Source organism: Ipomoea nil, unplaced genomic scaffold, assembly GCF_001879475.1.
Source record: "Ipomoea nil cultivar Tokyo-kokei standard unplaced genomic scaffold, Asagao_1.1 scaffold0982, whole genome shotgun sequence".
In the NCBI taxonomy this organism is placed as follows: domain Eukaryota; kingdom Viridiplantae; phylum Streptophyta; class Magnoliopsida; order Solanales; family Convolvulaceae; genus Ipomoea; species Ipomoea nil.
This window is the reverse complement of record NW_017617410.1, coordinates 791884-814703: the sequence shown is the minus strand read 5'-3', so window position 1 is coordinate 814703 and position 22820 is coordinate 791884. Positions and strand designations below refer to the sequence as shown.

The window sequence follows — 22820 nt, the reverse complement described above, 5'->3', positions numbered from 1 at the left end:
GCATACCTGATTTTGTTTTGTTTTTGTTTTTTTGTTTTTTTTGTTTTTTTTTTTGTTTTGTTTTGTTTTTTTTTTTTGTTTTTTTTTTTTTTTTGTTTTCTTTTTGGTTTATTTTATCCCTTTTAACATCTTTCCAAAATAAAAATCAAGCACTATTGTTAATTTCATTTTTGTAATATTTTTATATAGAACAAACTAACTATATATTTTGAGTAATTTTCCTGTGAGGTCGTCTCACGGATTCTTGTTCATGAGACATCACGGCTGAAAATTATGGAATTTTTGACCACCTGAAAGTGATCTTAAATCAAGTCGAAAGCCTTGTTCTGACCACTTTTGGTATCCGGAAAAACCTTTGTTGCTATTTTCGACCACTTTTTGCTTTCAACTTGATTTAAGATCACTTTCAGGTGGTCGAAAATTTCATAATTTCCAGCAGTGCATGTCGAGTCAAAATAGAATTGTAATACCTATAAAGGAAAGTATAGTACTTTAGAGGGAAAATGTAAAACTATTACATTTTTTCTTAAAAAATATTACACTTTCCCTTCTAAGTAACAAATATTTTATTCCTGATTAATATTACATTTTTCACATAAGTATTACATTTTCATCTCGACCCGATCCGTCTCACAAATCTCACACAAGTTTTATGTCATATATTTTTGCTAATTAAAACTCACTTTAATCCTAAGTATTTGATTTTGATTTCAACTTCCATTATCATTAAACTGGAGAGGCTCCTAATGGAGTGCATCAAACAACTCTACATAATTTTTTTTATTATTATTAGAAAAGTGTTATTTTTTCCTTTCTATTTATATCTTAATGCTCTCATCCTGATATAACAATGAAAATTGTCTATATTCATTGGTTGCTTATAAATAGCTTATCCCACCACGAGTTGAAAAGAAAAATTCACTTAATAATCAAATAAAAAAAGATGTTGTTTGGATTTTCCAACACTACTACCCTAAAATTAACCCAATAGTTATATCATGGATCATGGTTCACCATGCACATTGTGGACCTTGTCCATATATGTACACATTGTCGTTAATGTATTATGTATCTACAGTTAACATATTATGTACCTTTAATTTATATATAAGTACATAATTCGTTAACTGCGGGTATATAATATATTAAATGTAGGTACATTATCTAGATCAAGGTTCACAATACGCATAGTGAATCCTGATCCACAATATAATTTGTGGTATTATTGAATTAACCACAAAGTGCTTATGGGGCTATGTTAAATATAATAAATTGTTCATTCACTATCAACAACCGTTTTTATTGTAATGGTAAGTGCTAAAGATCCAACAATACTAAGCGTTTACGATCAAACTAACATCCAATTAAGTAGCACCACTTCAAAAGATAAATTCAAAAAGTAATCAGACCCGCACATGTGAGTGAACGTATTGAACATATATAATGTATAAACTTAAATATGCAATTCAACTATCACCTTAGATTTTTAGTTGTAATGGAGCACATGCTTCAATTCTTATGACCAGGGCTAACTGTACGTATTTAGTTTATAGGTCAACATTTATGAGATTTCCAACTCTACTATTTAAAAGAAGAAGATACATAGATTAGTAAACTTTGATTATATTAACGTGTAACACATTAATTTCGATCTAAGAGAAGGTTTTATATATTCTATTCCTGTTTGAAAAAGGTAAAATCTAATGCTTTAACTAAATAATTAGAAAAAGGGCAAGACAGTATCTTATAAAATCAGCATAATTCCATGGAAAGAAACCTAGTTAAAAATAAAATAAAAACCTAGGAGTATAATTGAAGCCTAAATAATATAATTAATCAATATTGTGTGTATGCATGCCATAGAACAGTAAATATAGATATATAAAAACACAGAAACATATATGCATATAGAGTAGCAGGTAGCATTTTGGACAGTAGTATATATATATATATATATATATATATATATATATATATATATATATATGTATATGTGTGTGTGTGTGTGTGTGTTTATGACTTTGAGGAGGATCTGAAAGATGTTCCTGATCGTTATTTGGCATTGTGTGTACGTTACCTTATGAGTGAGTACTACTGAATTAGTCGATCTACACCATGCAATGCATGGCCCTCAGCTCCCATCCATCTCCAATTCACCATATATTATACATTATTTTCATACACCAATGCTAGCTAGCTCCAATTTCTTTTCTTTTTTTTCTCTCTCTTTTCTTTTAAAAATTTCCTGCAAAACAATTCATCAAATCAATAGTTAAAGACAAAATTGAATAGTAATAATGCCCATCAAGGCTAAAGAATTGAAAATGATGGAAAAAGTATATAATGCACTTTGAAGGATGGTTTCTATCTTTCGAACTCGTGAACTTTTAATTTGCTTGCTTTAATGCTAAAAGAATGTGTTTCGCTGATCATATCGATTAAAAATTTAATTGAATATTGAGATTGACCATTTATTGTTTTATATATATTATGCTTAATAATATGTAGGACTCCTACAATAGTTTCGCAATTTGACTAATATAGCCTTGCAAAAGACCAAGTACAATAAGCTGATGGAAGATTAGATACCCATTAGGCTATGAATCAATTAAGAGACATCGAATCAATTGAACAACTCACTTATAAGAGATCGAATGCTAATTTAATTTCAAATTAGTCAAAATTTAATAGTATCTGTGCGACTATCTAATACATGTTAATAGAAAAAGACACTAAAGTACCTATATATATATATATATATATATATATATATATATATATATATAGAGGGTACATATATGCACCAAGCACATTTCATACTTGTCTACATTGTTTTTCAATTCACAGGCAGCATCACAAGTGGCAATCATAGCTTCCACAGAAGAAATTACATCTGATCTATCTATCTCAACTACAAGTATTAACTTATCAGCTTTTTCAATCCATTCACACACATCATAGTCCACATTAAGTATCCTATTCATATATATATGTCAACTGTACTCATATCATGAATATAATCAACATAGAATATCATAATTATATTGCTTTTTCTTGTTTTCGAGATTACCAGTTTTCTGTCTGCTAAAGAAGAAAAAGAAGCTAGCCAGACAGTACAGTGATCCACATAAAGAGATGTAGACTGAGCTATGATGATATCTTTGTGGTAGATAGAGCCAAAACATCAATGAAATTCAAGAATCATATATATATATATTGGAAGTGTGTATGTATATATGATATCTCTTGAAACCAACATATATATATGTATGGTCCAAACAAAGAAAGTGCAGCAGCGTACTATATATATACATACATATATATATATATATATATATATATATATATATATATATATATATATATATATATATATATATATATATATATTGTGAAAAATGTGGGGGTGAGATGAGTGAATGTAATTACACAAAAATGGGAAAAGCATATATATATATATATATATATATATATATATATATATATATATATATATATATATATATATATCCAACTAGGTGCACAACCACACATGAGGTTTGAGAAGATCAAATTAATAATTAATGAGAAGAGAAAGGAGAGGAGGCTACTGATGAATCTGACAGGATGAAGCTAAAAGAAAAGTAACAATGACAAAAGATGAGAATGAAAAGGATGGGAGTATTAATATGCTGCTATATACACATAAATATACGGGTATAATGATGAAATTAATTAAGATAAATAATGGTGTACCTTTTAAAGCTAGCAAAGCAAAGCTGTATGTCTGATCTGAAGCAACTTCCTGTGCATAGTACATAATAACACCGGCAGGCCGGCCAGGGCCGGCGTGGCAAACGAAGCAGAAGCAATATATGCTTGCTTGCTAGCTGCAAACAAATTAAAACTAGTGTTTTTGTAGCAGATCAGATCAGATCAACTTCAATTCATTCTTCCATCATCATATCATATCGTTCCGTCTTAATTGGATTCAATTCATGATGAACTACGTACAACACCTTCTAAAAAAGCACAGGTAGGTAGGTTTCAAAACAAATTGAATAATGGATCGGAGGATATGATGCATGAATTGAATATTCCGGCGGCCAAGCCCTTCATACAGTAGGAATTCAAATTGTTGATGATAGCATTGCTATGTAATCATATAAATATATATATAGATTTATGTATCATATCATATGATCTCTATTATATTGCGGGGTGTTATACACAATTTTTTTTAATAATAATAATAATAATAATAACGTGAATCTTAGTATTTTAGCAAAAGGATCGGAATAGGCCGGAATCCATGGTTCCGTTTTTTGCCGGCGGGCGGGATGGGTGAATGGTGTCAGATATCCAAATCCAAGGACATGGAGGAAGATGTAGTCTTGGCTTTGTCAAAAGGCGAATCTTGATCAGATGGTCCATCTCCATAAGAGGAAGACGATAGGTGATATGAAGATGGGATTAAGGCGGCCGGCGAAGAGCAGTCGTCGGATTCGGGAATGGGGCACTCCATGTTCACGCCGAACAGTCTCAGTCGCTTTGCTGTTGCAGCAGTCTTGCCTTGGACCACCGGTACCGACTCTAAAACCACAGCCCCACCGCCGCCGCCGCTTTGAGCCGGAGGCGCCTCTTCTTCTGCCGATCTGTGATAATAAATTGTTGAACCGCCCGGGCAAGGGTTTCCGTTTAGCGCCGCGGCGGGGTTGAATTGGGAATTGAAGGTGGGATAGTTAGGAGGAGGAGGAAGAGGAGGACCACACCCAATTGCGTAATTATTGTAGGCATATGAATTGTGTGAATGAGAGTGCCCCCCTGGGAACATGGCATGATAATTCCAACCTCCCGCCGGCAGCGGCGGCGGCGGGTAATGATGATGATGAACGGAGCGGTTGAAAGAGAAGTGGTGCGGAATGGCGGCGGCGGTGAGGTGAAATTCATGGTGGGGATTGGGGCGGCGTCTCCAGTCGATAAACAGACGATCTTTCCCCAATTCACCCAGCCCGCGGTGGAAAGACACAATATCCCCAGCGTCCAGCTTCTTATCCTTGACGAACCGGCTCCACCCTTTGGTCATCACATAGCTTTGGCTACTGTTCCAGTACGAGTACCTGAACCGCCATGGCTTCCCATTCCTGTCCTCGAAGTTCAACAGCAGACCCTTCTCGTTGCTCGACGAGTCCAGCGGGAAATACTTCTCCGCGTGCTGCTTCGGTATCACCAACCGGTTCAGCTTTCCCACATCGCTCGGAGTCACCACCTTGTCAAACATGTGCTCTCTCTCAATAATCTCTCTCCCATCCCCATTATTGTTCCCAGTCGGACACGAAGAGCAACCCTCATCAAACCAAACCCCTTGTTGCCGAATCCCGTAAGAGAGAGCCGCCGAATGTCTCTGCTGTGAAGAAGTAGAAGAAGAAGAAGCAGAAGAAGAAGAAGAACGCATACCTGCTTGTCTATCGTTCGACATGAAATTCATCACCAATTACATCAACCAAGCCCCCAATTCTGATAGATAACTAGATCTACACTGCCCAGAAATTTGAGTGACTGATCTGAGATGCCGGGGTTTCTGGTTTCTTGTTTCTACTTTCTTGAGCTGCAGCTTCAATTCTTCAGTACCCTAGCTAACAACTTAAGTAGTGTACTAGCTAGAGCATTAATGGTGGGATGGGTATGATGATAGATAGACGGATAGAGATCCAAGAAATTAAGACCATGGTTTTGCTTGCTATACTAGCTTCAGCAGCATCAAATTAAAATCCCGGAGGATATATACATAGATTCAAGAAAACTAGCTAGTGCCGTTGCACTTTATTATCATCTTCTTCTTCAATTCTTCTTCTTCTCTTCTCTGTTGACCTTTTTGAGAGAGTGTGTTGATATGCATAGTGGGTGCTTCCCTGGAATCTTCTCAAGTTAGGCAAATTTTCATTAAATTCTTTTCCTTTTTTTCTCCCATTCAGAGCAAAAGAGTAAAGAGGCATAGATCGATGGAGACCCGCTGTTCATACTTCGGTTTGAGCTTGTGGTACCTGCGGGGTGGGGCCCACGAATTATCTGGTTGGGCTCATGTGACGACCTACTCCTCTTTTTATCCATCATTATACCCCCACACCATACCAGTCGTTATATTATAGACCACGGTGCATGTGCACCGCGGTCAAAAACGACGCCGTTTCTTTAAGTAAAGAAACGGCCCGCCGTTAGAGTTAACGGAGTCCGTTTGTTTGGTATATTAAACATCAACTGATACTACAGTATATTCAAACCGACACTGCAGTTATATTAAAATGATACTGTAGTTATAGTGAAATGAAACTGCAGTGTATATAAACTGAAACTGAATAACATTTCACATATTTGAGTGTATATTGTACAATGAAGCTGTAATTATATCAAAATGATCATGTAGTTGTATTTTAATGAAACTATAGTGTATATAAAATAAAATTAAATAACATTTTCACATATTTGAGTCTATAAATATCGAATGAAACTATAGTTATATCGAAATGAAACTGTAGTTCTGTTCAACTGAAACTGCAGTGTATACAAAATGACACTGAATAACAGAGTTACTTTTTGCAAAAGGGTGCGAAACGGCGGAAATAAACACTGTTAATTTTCATTTAAAAAAAAAAAGACGCGCGGTGCATAATCGATTATGCACCGCGGTGCATAATATAATTTGCCCACACCATACTTCACATAGCTCCTTTCTTTTTTTTTTTTTTTTTTTTTTTTTTGGTGAATTATAGCTCCATTCTTAGTATATTGTACATTCAATTTTAATAAGTTTATTATATTTTAATACAAAATTTTTAGTATTAATGTATATTTATTTTTAAATTTGTATTACATTAAAAATGAAAATATATCAGCAATAATTCACACTATAATTTGTCTCCTTTTATAGATCATTGCCCTACTTAATACGAATATTACTAATAGCTTTGGATATTCTAGGTTCATATATATACTAAACGTGCACTTTATAATAACTAAATATGCATTCCTGAAATATTCTAAAAAGTGCAAAGTATAGTGCTCTAACTTGCACTATAAAGTTGATAAATCTCAAACTTTGCTATGCAACTTAGAACACTATACTCATTATGTACTTTTCAGGATTTTACAGAAATACACATTATGTTGTTACAAAGTACACGTCTAGTATTAATTAAAAAATAAATTTTGCAAAATGTAAAAGTGCACTGCGCATAGGGTTTGATTTTAAAGTTTATGACTAAACTTTTTTGTTCTATTTGGTTTAGGAATTTACTTTTTACTTCTTAAGTTTAAAAATTACGATTTAGATTTAAATTTAATATTTTCATTGATTTTTTAAAAGTTATCCAAAAATTCACATTATGTTATATGTTATATATATATATATATATATATATATATATATATATATATATATATATGGGATGGTTCACGTGGGAAGCTTCTCCTAGGTGAAAAATTGGGTGAGATTGAACCGTTCATCTAATCTAGATAAACGACTCAAACTGAAGGAAAATTTAAAAAAAAAAATACGCTTCCTGGCAACATGGATGCAAATGATCAAGTATCTCGAACTTATGCACCTTAAACTTTAAACATACGCACCTTAAACTATAAACTTATGCACTTTAAGATTTAAACATACTCACCTTAAGAGTTAAACTAATGTATCGTAAACAAGAAAGTGATGCACCTTAAGCTATAAACTTACCCACCTTAAGTTTTAGACTTAAGCACCTTAAACTATAACTTAGGCACCTAACGCTATAAACTTACGCACTTTAAGCTTTGAATTTACGCACCTTAAGTTGTGACCTTATGCACCTTAAGCTGTGACCTTACGCAAAATGATCATAATACCACAGCGTTTTTTTTTTAATTGTTCTTCATTTTGGATTGTTGATTTTGGCAAGATCAAAGGTTGTGATTAATCCACATGTTTCACCTGGGAGAAGTTTCGCACTGTTATATATATATATATATATATATATATATATAGAATTAGGTTTTGGTGCGGGTAGCAGCTCCAGGTGCGATTCTGCGCATAGTGGAGAGCCATTGATTTTGTTTAAATCAACATCCCGGATTACCAAAATTTAAAAAAAAAAAAAACGTGGTGGCAATTTGGTAATTTTTGTAACTAGGTCAAATTTCAGGTGTGTCAGTTTTGTGCTTAAGGTGCGTGTGTTTGTGCTTAATGTGACTAGTTGTTGAAACTTAAGGTGCGTGAGTTTTGTGCTTAAGGTGCGTCATGTTTCTACTTCGTGCACCATTTTCTGTAAGTCACGGGAAGTTCAGACCCTCAAGAAGAACAAAACTTTTGAATTGAGGGGTGGTTCAGACCCTCAAGAAGAACAAAACTTTTGAACTGAGGGGTAGTTCAGACCCTCAAGAACAAAACTTAATATGCGTCATTTTAACACTTAAGGTGCGTTGTTCTAATACTTAAGATGCGTCATGATTTTTCTTCGCGCACCATTCTCTGTGAGTCACGGGTAGTTCAGACCCTCAAGAAGAACAAAACTTTTGAAGTGAGGGGTGGTTCAGACCCTTAAGAAGAACAAAACTTTTGAACTGAGGGGTGGTTCAAATCCTCAAGAACAAAACTTTTGAACAAAACTTAATGTGCCTCATTTTAACACTTAAGGTGCGTTGTTCTAATACTTAAGATGCATATTTCTATAACTTAATATGCGCCATTTTTAGCTTCTTTCTTCCAAACAGGCGTTTTTTTATTATTTAATTTTCATTGATTTGAGCCATTAACCGCACAACCGCACGAGAAGCTTTTACCCCATATATATATACTAGTTTTTCTACGCGCTTTGCGCGAATAGGATAATGCCCAATACTTATTTTTAAATAAGTATTTCAAAGTATATTAATGAAGTATTATATAGAAGATGTTCATGCATAAGTAAATAAATGTTGAATTTGTTTATTTAAATCGGTAATTTAAAGTATATAAATGCAAGATAATATATGAGAGGTTGATTATATATAACTGTCACAAAAATACATGTTTGCAACTTTGTAATAACGCTAATCTAAGTACTAAGTCTAAAAGCGATAGTCTAAATAAATACTCTTTTTGGTTTAAATTTTTCTAATTCTCTTTTGGGTAGCATTGTTATTGTTTTCATCTTCAGTACATGTCTTTATTATTATTATTATTATTTTTGTTATTGGTAGTGTGTCATGTGCAATTGGGTTTTTGGTGGTATCATAGAAGGATTCATCATGCAATGAGATTATGGAGTATGAAGTTTTAGATTTGTTTTGTTGTGTATATGACTGAGATCTTAGTTGTGCTATGAACTATTTATCTTACAAACACATGTTGATATTTGGTAGTAGTAGTTTTTCCCTACATGTTTCATGTGTTGTGAGACATCTAATTCTAAATTAATTAAATGTGTATGTATTTTTTTTTGTTGTTGTAGTTACTAATTTATTTTTTTAATTTAAGTAATAAGAGCAATAAAGTGGGCAAATTATGTTGTGGAACCGTGTCCACCTTGCAAGGTGGACACAGTTCTAAAATTGTCCATAATTATGAATATATAGTTCAAAAATTATAAACATATAGTTCTATAATTATGAACATAGAGTTGTGAACATAATTATGAACATATAGTTCTGTAATTATGAATATAGAGATTCAATAATTGTGAATATGAAGTAAAAAAATTATGAATATATACCTTTATAATTATGAACATATAGTTCAGTAATTATGAACATAGAGTTCTGTAATTGTGAATATAGAATTCAATAATTATGAATATGAAGTTCAGTAATTATGAACATAGAGTTCAGTACATGTCCTCTTTTTATTTTTATTTTTTTATTTTATTTTTATTGGTAGTGTGTCATGTGCAATTAGGTTACTGGTAGAAACATATAGGGATTCATCATGCAATGAGATTAGGGTGTAGGAAGTTTTAGATTTGTCTTTGCTGTGTATATGACTGAGATTTTAGTTGTAATATGAACTCTTTAACGTACAAACACCTATTGATATTTAGTAGTGGTAGTTTTTTCCCTACATGTTTCATGTGTTGTGAGATGTGTGTCGTAGGTAATCATGTGAAAGTATTGAACAAAATATTAATATTTATTATATTTGTATAAAATACTTGATAAATAAATAAATAAATAACATATTTATTTATTTATTTATTTTTCAAGTACTTTATACAAATATAATATTCATAATTCATAATATATGTTTAACAATTATGCCAACTATACTTGGGATGGGGTTCGAACCTAAGACCTTATATAAATTAAGAGTATGTTAAGAATAATAAATAGTTAACGGAATATTCCGTTACTAAAGTTTAAACTAACGGAATTTAGGGTTATTTAAGGGAAGAAAATAATATAATAGAGAGTAAATAAGGAAAATCATTAAAAGATACTGAAATCAAAATAATATGAACCATTCATTTTAAGAAACAATTAGTACCGACATTTTTTTTGTTCCAGTTAAGGGCCTAACATTATTCGCTCTTATTAAATTTGTAGATATATATATATATATATATATATATATATATATATATATATATTACTTTTTAAAAACAAATATATTATAAAAGGTGGTTTGGTAGTTAATAAAGTCTAAATTTTCTTAAATATATAAAAGGTCAACTAGATATGTAATTTTTGAAAGCTAATTTAAGATGAAAAAGTTATTTTGAATTTGGATTAGTTTTTTTTTCTTTTAATGCTACTGACTCTATTACAATGTAGTATCTGTTCATAGCTACTTTCTCGAATTTGGATTAGCTTTTAATTTTTTTTTTTTTTTGGTTTCCAAGTAAGATTTAGAGAAATCAATGGAATTGAATATCTATATTCCAAAAATCAATTTTTCTAACAAAATTATTCTGACAAATACATACTTTTTGAATAATTTAATCGGTCATCAAAAAACATCAAACAATTGTCCAAAGGAATATAATTCTCCAAGAATCAATTGTTGCGTAGTTTAATTTGCAATCCCATTATTCACGACACTACTGTTGCGGCGCGGGGTGGTGGCCCGACGTCTGGTTTCTATCGGTGTTTAGATTTTAGATGGGTGCAGATATATGATGCAGTGTATCAGTGTATGTATCTTTATTGATGAGCTGTAATGTAGTTTCATAATTGAAGCGTAATTATTTTCGCAACAAATTTGTTGATGTCTAACCAGTAACCAACAAAGTCGTCATCCAAACCCTGATTAATTATTCACGTAGTTAATATCGCAGAAATGTTGGTCATAATGTAGACAACACTCAGCTTTTAATTTGGTACTACCTTAAATACTATTAACATTAATTAAAATCGAGAAAATTGCTATTTTCTTTCTGGGTAAAGTGAAATATTATTCTTTACGTAAAAAGTAAAGTATTTAAGAGTAGGTAAAAACATTTCACTCCAGGTTTAATTTGCATATCAGTATTATTGTTAACTAGTAATTCACCCGCGCGATGCACGGGGAAAAAATTATGTTATTATAAATATAAATAAAAAATAGGAAAAATAAAAATATTTTAAATTGTTTAATATAATAATATTTTTGAGCTTACATTAGTCAATTATTTATTATTTTTATAGAATACAAAATTATAATTAAAATTTTGTATGGTTAATATAATCTCTAATTATGTACATATTCAAATAAACTTATAGAGAGAATTTACATAATTACATTGATTTATTCTTAATTGTATTTCATCTATATTATAATTTTCACAATACGAATAATAACTAAGATAAGTACATTTAGAAAGCAAATTTCAAATTTTGTATGAGTAAATTTAAACTTTAATTGAACATATTTTTTTATATAATTATATAATATATTCTTTATGCACATGGCATTCCATAAACTCAAATGTCATTTTATAAGTCCAAGACCACTTTTTGTGGAGATAATTCAAATGTATTTTTTTTCTTTTAAAAGTCCTAGACATCCAGAAAAACATTAAAGACCCATACGATATATACATTTATATATATTTAAATTTTTATTTATGGCTTAAATGATTTTATTTTTTAATTCTGAAGTCCAATAATTGACCCATGGCCCGCAACATTTGCTTTCTTCATTCCTTCTCGCTTCTGCCATTTCTTTGAAGCATTTGAGATAAAGAAAAATTATATGTAGATGCTTGCATTAATTGTACTGTTTCAGATATTGATTAGGCTTTCATCGAAAATTTAATTAATATTGTAATCCCAAGAACCACCATAAATAACAAAAGCATATCAAATAGACTTTCATTGTAAAGCCAGAGATTTAACTAATATTGCATCGTTTCATATTTTCTATTAATCGGGAATCGGAATCTTTAATCATAACATTTAATAACTCTATTAATTCAATAAATGTAATCCTTTATTATGGGCGAGAAAAAAAAATAACTATTTTATTTTTCAAATGTTGTGCTTTTTTTTTTTTTTTTTTTTTATAGTAAAAGGTGTTGTGACTATTTTATATTTATAGCTAGTAATAATAATAATATTGGTAATTAATTGTTACATTAATTATTTTCCAACCATATAGTAAGATTAATAGTTGTACAAGTTACAGCAAATTAAAGCATACGGAGGACAAAGACGTCAAGAGTTAACTTGTGTAATTAATGGAAGGTGAAAGCTGACCTGCTGGCCTGGATCAACTCCTCAACTCACTTCCTTTAATACGTAGCATCATTGCTAGCTATAGCTATAGAGTTTTACGTTTAATTTTGTTTTGTTTGGTGATAATAAGATCGATAAACTCGCCGCTACTTTCTTACGCTGTATATATTGTGTAACTTTATTTTTGTGTAATAGTTCATAAATTACATAAGTGAAATAAATAGTATTAAGAAGATTTTATGTGGCCGGCCAATTCAACCAAAAGAGTTATAATGGATGTTTGGTAAATAGTTGTGTTAGCTGATTGAGTTAGTGAGTTTGACTAGTTGATTGCATTTTGTATGAAGATGTTTGGTAAATGGATTGTTCGCTGATAATTGATTATATGCAAAATGACTTTCTCAAAAAACTTATTTAAAGCTACTTTAAACAGCTTTTTTATTTTTAGCGTTTTAGAGTAATAAGTTATTACAAAAAAAAAAATCAATCAAAACTTGTATTGATTGTTTAACTAAGTCAAACAGCTAATAGTGAATAAATAAGTCAAAATTAACTAATAAGCTAACTATATGTTACCAAATAGGGTTATAATAAAGTCTTATTTTCAAATTTTTGACGAATATTCCGTAACGTTTCGTAAACTTGCATTGCGGTTTCCAATTTGAAGTGCACTTTAGAAAGTTGATGGAATTAACTTATCGTATAAATATCTGTTGTAATGCTTTGTATTAAGAGCAATGGACAATTTTATATTGAATTGTGTTGTGTTTATTACACAGTGTTAAGTAAGTTCATCTCTTAATTTCTTCAAATTGTTACACATTTTGAATGTTCATGTTACGTTATGTTCGTTGCGATTTTTTTCTTAAATCAAAGCAAATTAAACTGAATTTTTTCTCGTAGTTATAAAAATACAGTATTTCTTTTACAATTTTTAGAACAAATTGATGCTAACACTTAGATGTTATTCTAATAAAATTAACGCATGAAGAATTCATCAAACTCACTCTTCATTAAACAAGTTTTGACAATTCAGCATCAAAGTTGATTTCTCTCTGGATTCTCGTTTTATCAAATCATCATTTAATGCCTTAGGCCATCTCCAAGGGAGCGTTAAACGCTCCCTCAAACGCCAAAATGGCGCTACTTTTGGCGCTGAAGCACTCCAATGAAGCGCCAAAAGTGGCGCCATTTTGCCGATTGTCTACAGTGCAGCGCCAAATATGGCGCTGCACTGTAGCTTGACGCCAAATGTGCTTCAAAAAATGTTATTCCCACTTTGCCCTTGACCTCTTTTATTAATTCCTTTTGTATCCCAATTTTGTTTTTATAGATTTACATATTTTGTTAAATACATAAACATAAAATTTGAATAATTAAAAATAAATTATATCATTTGAAAGATCGCATCAAGACGATTAAAACAAGCCTAATATTATATATAGATTAATTAAAAACTGAAGTACATAAAACATAATTTTCATAATATTAAACCGAATACATCCGAAATTAAACAGAACATACTTAGAATTAATAGTCTCCAAGACCATCTCCATTCCCTCCCAAATTATCAAAATATTGATTAAATTGACTACTTGATTCACCCCCTCCTCCATGTGTTTGCTCATTAGCTCTCTTTGCAACAATTTGTAGTTGCTCATTCCTTATAGACTCACGCACCATTGGATCTGTGATTGAATTTAAATTTATGCGTAAGATTTTGTTCTCTTCTCGACGCTCTCTCTTCTCTTCTCGACGCTCTCTGTTCGCTTCTTGTCGTTCTGCCAACTCTACTTTCTTTGCTTCAGTCTGAGCTTTTAACAACTGAACCTCATAATTTTTTTCAAGTATATCTTGATGATGTTGGAACATTTTTTTGATTTGTTCATTTTCTGTCTGGATGGATTTTAAAAATTCCTTATTTTCTTCATTCAGTTGTTTCTTCTTTTTCTCCTTGTTCCTTCCCGTAGGACGCTCGCTTGCATTGTTGTTTTCGTTAACCTGGTCTGCACTTTCAAAATCGTCATTCAAATCAACACAAAAAGATGATGAGCCTATTGACTTATCTGCTATATCATGCAGTGATTGTGATCCTTGAAAGTCGGTATTTCGCTTTCGGCTACCAAAACTTGCGTCTCTACTAGGAGTAGAGCTAAATTTCTCGAGATCCTTAAGGATAGGCCATACGTGATCAAATCTAAACCCCTTTGGATATTTGGCATCTTGTGACATTAAATCTTTTGCTCTATCTAGCTGTTATAAATCATAAATATAAGCAAGTAAATAACAAATATGTGTAAAGTATTCACGATTTAAGCAAATGACTAATAAAACATTTATAAAGTACTCACAATGTCTTTTTCAGATGCTCCGCTCGGGTTCATGTTTTCAATTTGGCGGACGCATCCTCTTAATTTTGAAACAACAGTCAATATATTTTGCATCCGAGTTTGAATAGATCGCCAAGATCGAATATTACCATTATTCGCTGGTAGCATTTGATGGTACTCAATCTCAATACGAGTCCAAAAAGCTTGTTGTGCCTGATTCTTACCAACTTCAGGATCTTGGGTAATATCACAATACACACGACATAGAAGTTGATCTTCCTCGATTGAGTATGAAGCAGTTCGGGTTGTGCGTGAGCTCGACATTTTGCAAAGAGAATGGAGGAGTGTTTGAGAGGAGGTTTAAGAATCCAGAGAGTGGTGGTTTTACTTTGGCAATCCAAGTTGTAGTATTTATAGTTGAAAACACTTCTGATAAAGTTTGTGATAAGATTTCATATCTTTTGTTGGATTCCGTGTTGGAAAGATTTGCATACCAATGAATGGTTAAGATTGTTGAGATTTAATCCAACGGTTGAAAACACTTCTGATAAAGGTTGTGATAAGATTTCATATCTTTTGTTGGATTCCGTGTTGGAAAGATTTGCATACCAATGAATGGTTAAGATTGTTGAGATTTAATCCAACGGTTGAAAACACTTCTGATAAAGGTTGTGATAAGATTTCATATCTTTTGTTGGATTCCGTGTTGGAAAGATTTGCATACCAATGAATGGTTAAGATTGTTGAGATTTAATCCAACGGTTGAAAACACTTCTGATAAAGGTTGTGATAAGATTTCATATCTTTTGTTGGATTCCGTGTTGGAAAGATTTGCATACCAATGAATGGTTAAGATTGTTGAGATTTAATCCAACCGTTGAAAACACTTCTGATAAAGGTTGTGATAAGATTTCATATCTTTTGTTGGATTCCGTGTTGGAATGATTTGCATACCAATGAATGGTTAAGATTGTTGAGATTTAATCCAACGGTTGAAAACACTTCTGATAAAGGTTGTGATAAGATTTCATATCTTTTGTTGGATTCCGTGTTGGAATGATTTGCATACCAATGAATGGTTAAGATTGTTGAGATTTAATCCAACGGTTGAAAACACTTCTGATAAAGGTTGTGATAAGATTTCATATCTTTTGTTGGATTCCGTGTTGGAATGATTTGCATACCAATGAATGGTTAAGATTGTTGAGATTTAATCCAACGGTTGAAAACACTTCTGATAAAGGTTGTGATAAGATTTCATATCTTATTATAAAAACTAGTACATCACATCCAAAGTTATCATTCATCTCTTCATCATATCAATATTCAATTATGAATTCCAACAATGGTAAACGCCCTATTCCATTTTCTTCTTCATCCTCATCTTCATCCTCACCTTCACCTTCACCCTCACTCTTATCCCAACAATCAGAGGATGATCTTGATCTCAATACTATAATACAATCACAAGAGCAAGCATTACTAAATGTATATGCTAACAACAACGCTGTCATGGCTTACTATATGGAAACGATGGCAAATCAAGCTAGCAACTCAAGGCACGGTGGTTCGGTTCCTGGCCATAGAGTGATTCATCGTGATCGTGTCGATGGTGATAGAAGGTTATGGGCTGATTATTTTTCAGAAAATCCAAAATATAATGAAACAATGTTTCGTAGACGATTTCGAATGAGTCGAAATTTGTTTTTACGAATTGCCAACGCCGTTAAAGATCATGACAACTACTTTGTGCAACGGAGAGATAGAATTGGAAGGCTAGGCTTGTCTACTTTACAAAAAGTAACAGCAGCCTTTCGAATTTTGGCTTATGGAGTACCAGCGGATGCAACGGATGAATACATTCAAATTGGAGAATCAACTGCAATTGAAAGTGTGAAGAGATTCTGCCGAGCAATTGTAGAGATCTTCGGGGAGCGCTATCTAAGAGCACCTGATGCTAATGACGTTGCAAGGTTGCTTCAAATTGGCGAGAGTCGTGGTTTTCCAGGGATGCTTGGGAGTTTAGATTGTATGCACTGGACTTGGAAAAATTGTCCAACAGCTTGGGCTGGACAATATTCTGGGCGTAGTCGAGAACCAACTATTATTCTTGAGGCTGTAGCTGATTATGATTTGTGGATATGGCATGCACATTTTGGTTTGCCAGGGTCAAATAATGACATTAATGTGTTGGAGGCGTCTCATTTGTTTGCAAACCTTGCAAATGGTATAGCACCCCCAGCTCATTATGTTATTCAAGGAGAACAGTACCATACGGGATATTATTTAGCTGATGGTATATACCCAAAATGGTCAACCTTGGTACAAACCATTCATGAACCTCGAGGGCTAAAGAAAAAGTTATTTGCAACGATGCAAGAAGCATGTAGAAAAGATGTCGAACGCGCATTTGGGGTCCTCCAGTCACGATTTGCAATAGTCAAGGGACCGGCACGTTTTTGGGATAAACGTGTATTACATGATATAATGACATCTTGCATCATAATGCACAATATGATAATTGAAGATGAACGTGATGAGCAAGCGGATATACAAAGGTGGAGAGAAGCGCCGGCTATTGAAGTTGATATACGTAGAGATGAAGCTACTCTATTTCAAGAATTTCTTGCTCGACATAGACAAATAAAAGATAGAGAAGCGCATTATGCACTTCGTAATGCATTGATTGAGCATTTGTGGCAACTATATGGTAATTCTGAAAATTAAATGTAATAGTTGTTATATGTTATATTATTGTGAAATAAAAATATTATTTGCATTACAATTAAATTTCATATTAAAAATTAAAGTAAAAAATAAAAGTTATAATTTATGAGAAAACAAATTATTTTTGTGTAGAAATAAATTTGGTGTAATGGGTTGGAGATGAATAAAATTTGGTGTAAGAATATTCTGAGAATATTCCTTTTGGTGTAGAATTTGGTGTAGAATTTGGTGTAATGGGTTGGAGATGGCCTTGATGGTCCCGGTTAAAAGAGTGTAAAAATCTATAAGAGATCAAATTGAATAGATTTTTGGGTATAGTGTTATCCCGCACTATGAACCATTCCTGATTATTCATGTCGTACCATGATCTTTAATAAATGATATTTAGAGCCATAAATCATAATTTTTTTTTTCGTCTAAAATTTTTTACAGGTTTCCCACATGTTACCGGTAATAATATTGCTGACATGAAATTTTTATGTATTTTTCTTCTTTTGCTTTCGTATTATTTTTTTTCTTCGTATTTTTCTTTTTTTCCTAAACGTATAAGCTTGCTCTGCGTTTTTCGCTTCTCATTTCTTCTGTCAGGCCTGCTCTGCGAAGTTTGGTATCGGAGAAACGAGAAGCGAAAAATGCAGAGCAGGCCTATACGTTTAGGAAAAAAGAAAAATACTAAATAAATAATAATACGAAGGCGAAAGAAAAAAAATACCTAAAAAAACCAATAAAAACTAATAATACATTGTATAATCCCCATAACTATTTTTTTTGAGTACTTTCTCAACCTATTGAAGCACGAAAAGAGTTAGTAACCCCATTAAAATAAGAACTTATGAGTTACCGTAATCAGGGACGGAGCTAGAAATTTGATTGAGAGGGGCGAAGAAATAGGACGGATTCAGAAATTTTTTCCAATAAAAGCGAAACATTAAAACAAAATATATAATTTAAAAAAAATAAATAAATTACCTAAGATTTTTTTTTATTTATAACCATTACTTAAGACATATATTTGTAATTTAATAAAATAATTTGAATAGAAAACACATTATAAATTATACATATCACTATTAATATAAAATAATGATATATATATATATATATATATATATATATATATATATATATATATATATATATATATATATATATATATATATATATATATATATATATATATATATATATAGAAGAGCGCTCATATGCGGCGGGGTCTTACGGTGCGGCGGTGCGGCGGTGCGGTCAAATTCCAGAATACACCAACAGTGTTAACAATATGCACCAACAGTGTAATAAAAACACACCCCAATGAAATGTAATAAAACATCACAAAATACACCACAGACTCAAAAAAACACACCATATAACTCACCACCCCCAATGGTGTATTTCCGAACAGTGTATGGTGTTTTTACTCACACCTAATGGTGTGTGTTTGGTGATGCAGGGCTCTGTTTACTCTGTTTTGTGTGGTGTATTTCCTAACATTGATGGTGCATATTTGGTGAACTATTGGTGTTGCCGCACCGTAAGAAATAACCGCACCGTAAGACACTGCCGCACCTGAACCCGCCTCTATATATATATATATATATATATATGTGTGTGTGTGTGTGTGTGTGTGTGTGTGTGTGTGTGTGTGTGTTAAAAAAGTAAATAGGGGAAAGTTAAACTATGCTAATGCAAAGTTTCAAACCCAAAACCTTTCCAATTACTATAGATATGCTCTACCAACTAATCTAACTCCTTACTTGTTGACATTTACTTGTTTTTTTTTATACTAATACTAGAACATATACTATATATACATATATACATATACAGATTAAATATGGGGTGGGGGTGGGGGTGGGGAGAGGGGGGGAGGGGGCAGCTGACCTCCCTGCCACCCCTCTGGCTCCGTCCCTGATAGTAATACCGCTTGACCACATGGTCTTTAGCTAACTAATAATTTAATAATCACGTATAAATTTTATCAAAGAATACCATTTGTGATTCACTATTCAATAATCCATACAAACTCAATACATAACTTGCATAAAAGCAGCAGCAGCAACAACAATAATAATAATAAACTAACATTTGGTAAGTAAAGGTTGCCATGCTTAGCCATTAATAATATTATTACCGGTAACCTGTAAAAAGTTCTAGACGAAAAAAAAATAGAGTTTATTGCTCTAAATATCACTTATTAAAGATCATGGTTCGACATGAATAATCAGGAATGGTTCATGGTGCGGGATGGCATTTTAGCCTAGATTTTTTAAAATTGATAAGTTGACAAACACTTAAAAGCTATGTATTTAGACTAATTATATAAATAAGTTAACTGGTTTCATTTACCATCATAAGTTATTTGTAACACCCCAGATTTTCAAGACTTATAAAACTTATATAATAAAGGTAAATTCTCATTAAATCCCAAACAGAGCAATACTAAACATAAGAATACGGGGTGTTATGCCACATCTGAGCTGGAGAACTCAGATGCACAGGCTAAACTATCTAATTATCCTTAAACAACATCATTACATCATTATGGCACATAGGCCGAATATGAAGCTATCTATCTAAGCCTTGGGTCCTCTAGCGCGCTCCGGAGCTAATTGTCTGTGCCTGAAAGCCAAATATATCTATTCAGCGAATAATGCTGGTAACCCACTCTAACGCGTTGAAATACCATATAAGCATATATATATATATATATATATATATATATATATATATATATATATATATATATATATATATATATATATATATATATATATAAGAAAAGTCATTTTGAAGCAGGAAGATATATCCTAGGAAACTCTAGTTTCAAAACCGGAATAGACTCGACAAATAGGGATAAGCACATTTAACAGTTATAATCAAGTATATAAAGATACTAGCATATATCCTATGGTCACAGATTCGCTTCATCCTTTCCCTATCACCATTCAATTCGTATCTCAGCACACAAGAATACTTTGGTGGCGCCACAGGACCAATCACATGCCCATACATGAGGGTCAGCGCATATAACTCTGACACAGCCCCGCAGCACCCTGCCTCGTATCGCAATACGAAGGGGTCGATCGCAACCGACCGATGAACCGCAGCTCATCATAATGTTTGATCGCAACCAAACAGTGGACCGCCGCCCAAGAGTGATAATCTGACCGCAGCCAGGAATATGAACCGCAGCTCATGTAAAACGTTTGATCACAACCAAACGGTGGATCGCAGCCCAAAAGTGATCATCTGACCGCAGCCAGGAATATGAACCGCAGCTCATGTAAAACGTTTGATCACAACCAAACGGTGGACCGCAGCCCAAGAGTGTAATTCTGACCGCAGCCAGCTTCTGAACCGCAGCTCAGGAATAACCAATTGATCACAACCAAATTGGGGTATCATGCACACATAACACATAGCAAGCACATGCAACTCATATTAGCACATTGGGAAAGGGGAGAAAACGTATAAAGAAACCTATGCGTGGTCATCCACAAACTAGGAATAGTCCTAAGGGGTTCATACTTCTTTCACCTAGTCCAACTTGATTATATCCTAGGAAACTCTAGTTTCAAAACCGGAATAGACTCGACAAATAGGGATAAGCACATTCAACAGTTATAGTCAAGTATATAAAGATACTAGCATATATCCTTTGGTCACATATTCGCTTCATCCTTTCCCTATCACCATTCAATTCGTATCTCAGCACACAAGCATACTTTGGTGGTGCCACAGGACCAATCACATGCCCATACATGAGGGTCAGCGCATATAACTCTGACACGGCCCCGCAGCACCCTGCCTAGTATCGCAATACGAAGGGGTCGATCGCAACCGACCGATGAACCGCAGCTCATCATAATGTTTGATCGCAACCAAACAGTGGACCGCCGCCCAAGAGTGATAATCTGACCGCAGCCAGGAATATGAACCGCAGCTCATGTAAAACGTTTGATCGCAACCAAACGGAGGACCGCAGCCCAAAAGTGATCATCTGACAGCAGCCAGGAATATGAACCGCAGCTCATGTAAAACGTTTGATCGCAACCAAACGGTGGACCGCAGCCCAAGAGTGTAATTCTGACCGCAGCCAGCTTCTGAACCGCAGCTCAGGAATAACCAATTGATCACAACCAAATTGGGGTATCATGCACACATAACACATAGCAAGCACATGCAACTCATATTAGCACATTGGGAAAGGGGAGAAAACGTATAAAGAAACCTATGCGTGGTCATCCACAAACTAGGAATAGTCCTAAGGGGTTCATACTTCTTTCACCTAGTCCAACGGGATGTCAATTCAACTAGCATGCGATATATATAAGACTCATTTACCCTACGAACGGTACCCGAAACGTCAGACTAGACTTAGGCACGATAAACGGAGTCCGTTGGGACACCACGAGGGTCGGGGAAACATCAAACGGGGAAGCCGGAGTCCCGAAGTGGACAATTTCCAGCGGGTAGCCGGTGGGTGGAAGGCCACCCACCGGTGACCAGTCTCCAGGCAGCGGGTGCCCAGCGGGCAGTCGCCTGCCCGCTGCCGGCAACGCCCTTTTCGGACAGCGGGTAGGTGGCGGGTCCCCCTACCCCCACTGACTCTTTGTCAAAATAAACGTCCCGGGATCCGTTGTAGAACCCGAAATCATGCTTAGACACTTTTAAACGCAATTGACGACACCACGTAGACAATTAATGGATCAAAAGCAAGAATCACATAGCACATATCCTATCATGACTTCTAAACATAATCAACACCCGAACATGCGAAATCCCACCCAATTATATCAAGAATAACACAATACGAAATTCCCAATTTAAACCTAGGGCTCTAATCATATTCAAATCAATAAAATCATAGTTCTTCTTTTAATCATCAAAACATCAAGATTCATCAAAAACATCACATAATCATCAAGAACCTCTTATCATCATCAAGATCATCAAGATCACACATAAAATCATCCCGCAATCATCAAGAACATATCATCAATATCATAAACGATTCATCAAGACACAAGTATAGAGAGGAGGCCAAAGAAGATAATTATAGCAAGGAAAATAGGTTTTGTTGAGACATGGGTTACCTCTTAGCCTTAATTAATTCCTTGGCTATGA

The 22820-nt window shown here is 33.5% G+C and overlaps 3 protein-coding genes across 3 annotated transcripts; 1 reads left to right on the top strand and 2 right to left on the bottom strand.

Annotated features, from left to right (window-relative positions):
• Positions 1-4024: 4024 nt before the first annotated feature.
• Positions 4025-6019, bottom strand: LOC109179953 (B3 domain-containing transcription factor NGA1-like). Its single transcript, XM_019329430.1, has one exon. It carries the CDS (start codon positions 5465-5467, stop codon positions 4334-4336), a length of 1134 nt encoding a protein of 377 aa, XP_019184975.1. The 5' UTR covers positions 5468-6019; the 3' UTR covers positions 4025-4333.
• An 8150-nt stretch (positions 6020-14169) lies between these two features.
• LOC109179976 lies at positions 14170-15293 on the bottom strand. The gene is made up of 2 exons (XM_019329451.1): positions 14991-15293; positions 14170-14892 (listed from the first exon to the last, which is right to left on the bottom strand). The coding sequence occupies exons 1-2, from the start codon at positions 15291-15293 to the stop codon at positions 14170-14172; spliced, it is 1026 nt and encodes a 341-aa protein (XP_019184996.1).
• Positions 15294-16301: 1008 nt separating this feature from the next.
• On the top strand, positions 16302-17706 carry LOC109179975. The gene is made up of 2 exons (XM_019329450.1): positions 16302-16975; positions 17189-17706. Exons 1-2 carry the CDS (start codon positions 16302-16304, stop codon positions 17694-17696), a joined length of 1182 nt encoding a protein of 393 aa, XP_019184995.1. The 3' UTR covers positions 17697-17706.
• The last annotated feature ends 5114 nt before the right edge of the window (positions 17707-22820 follow it).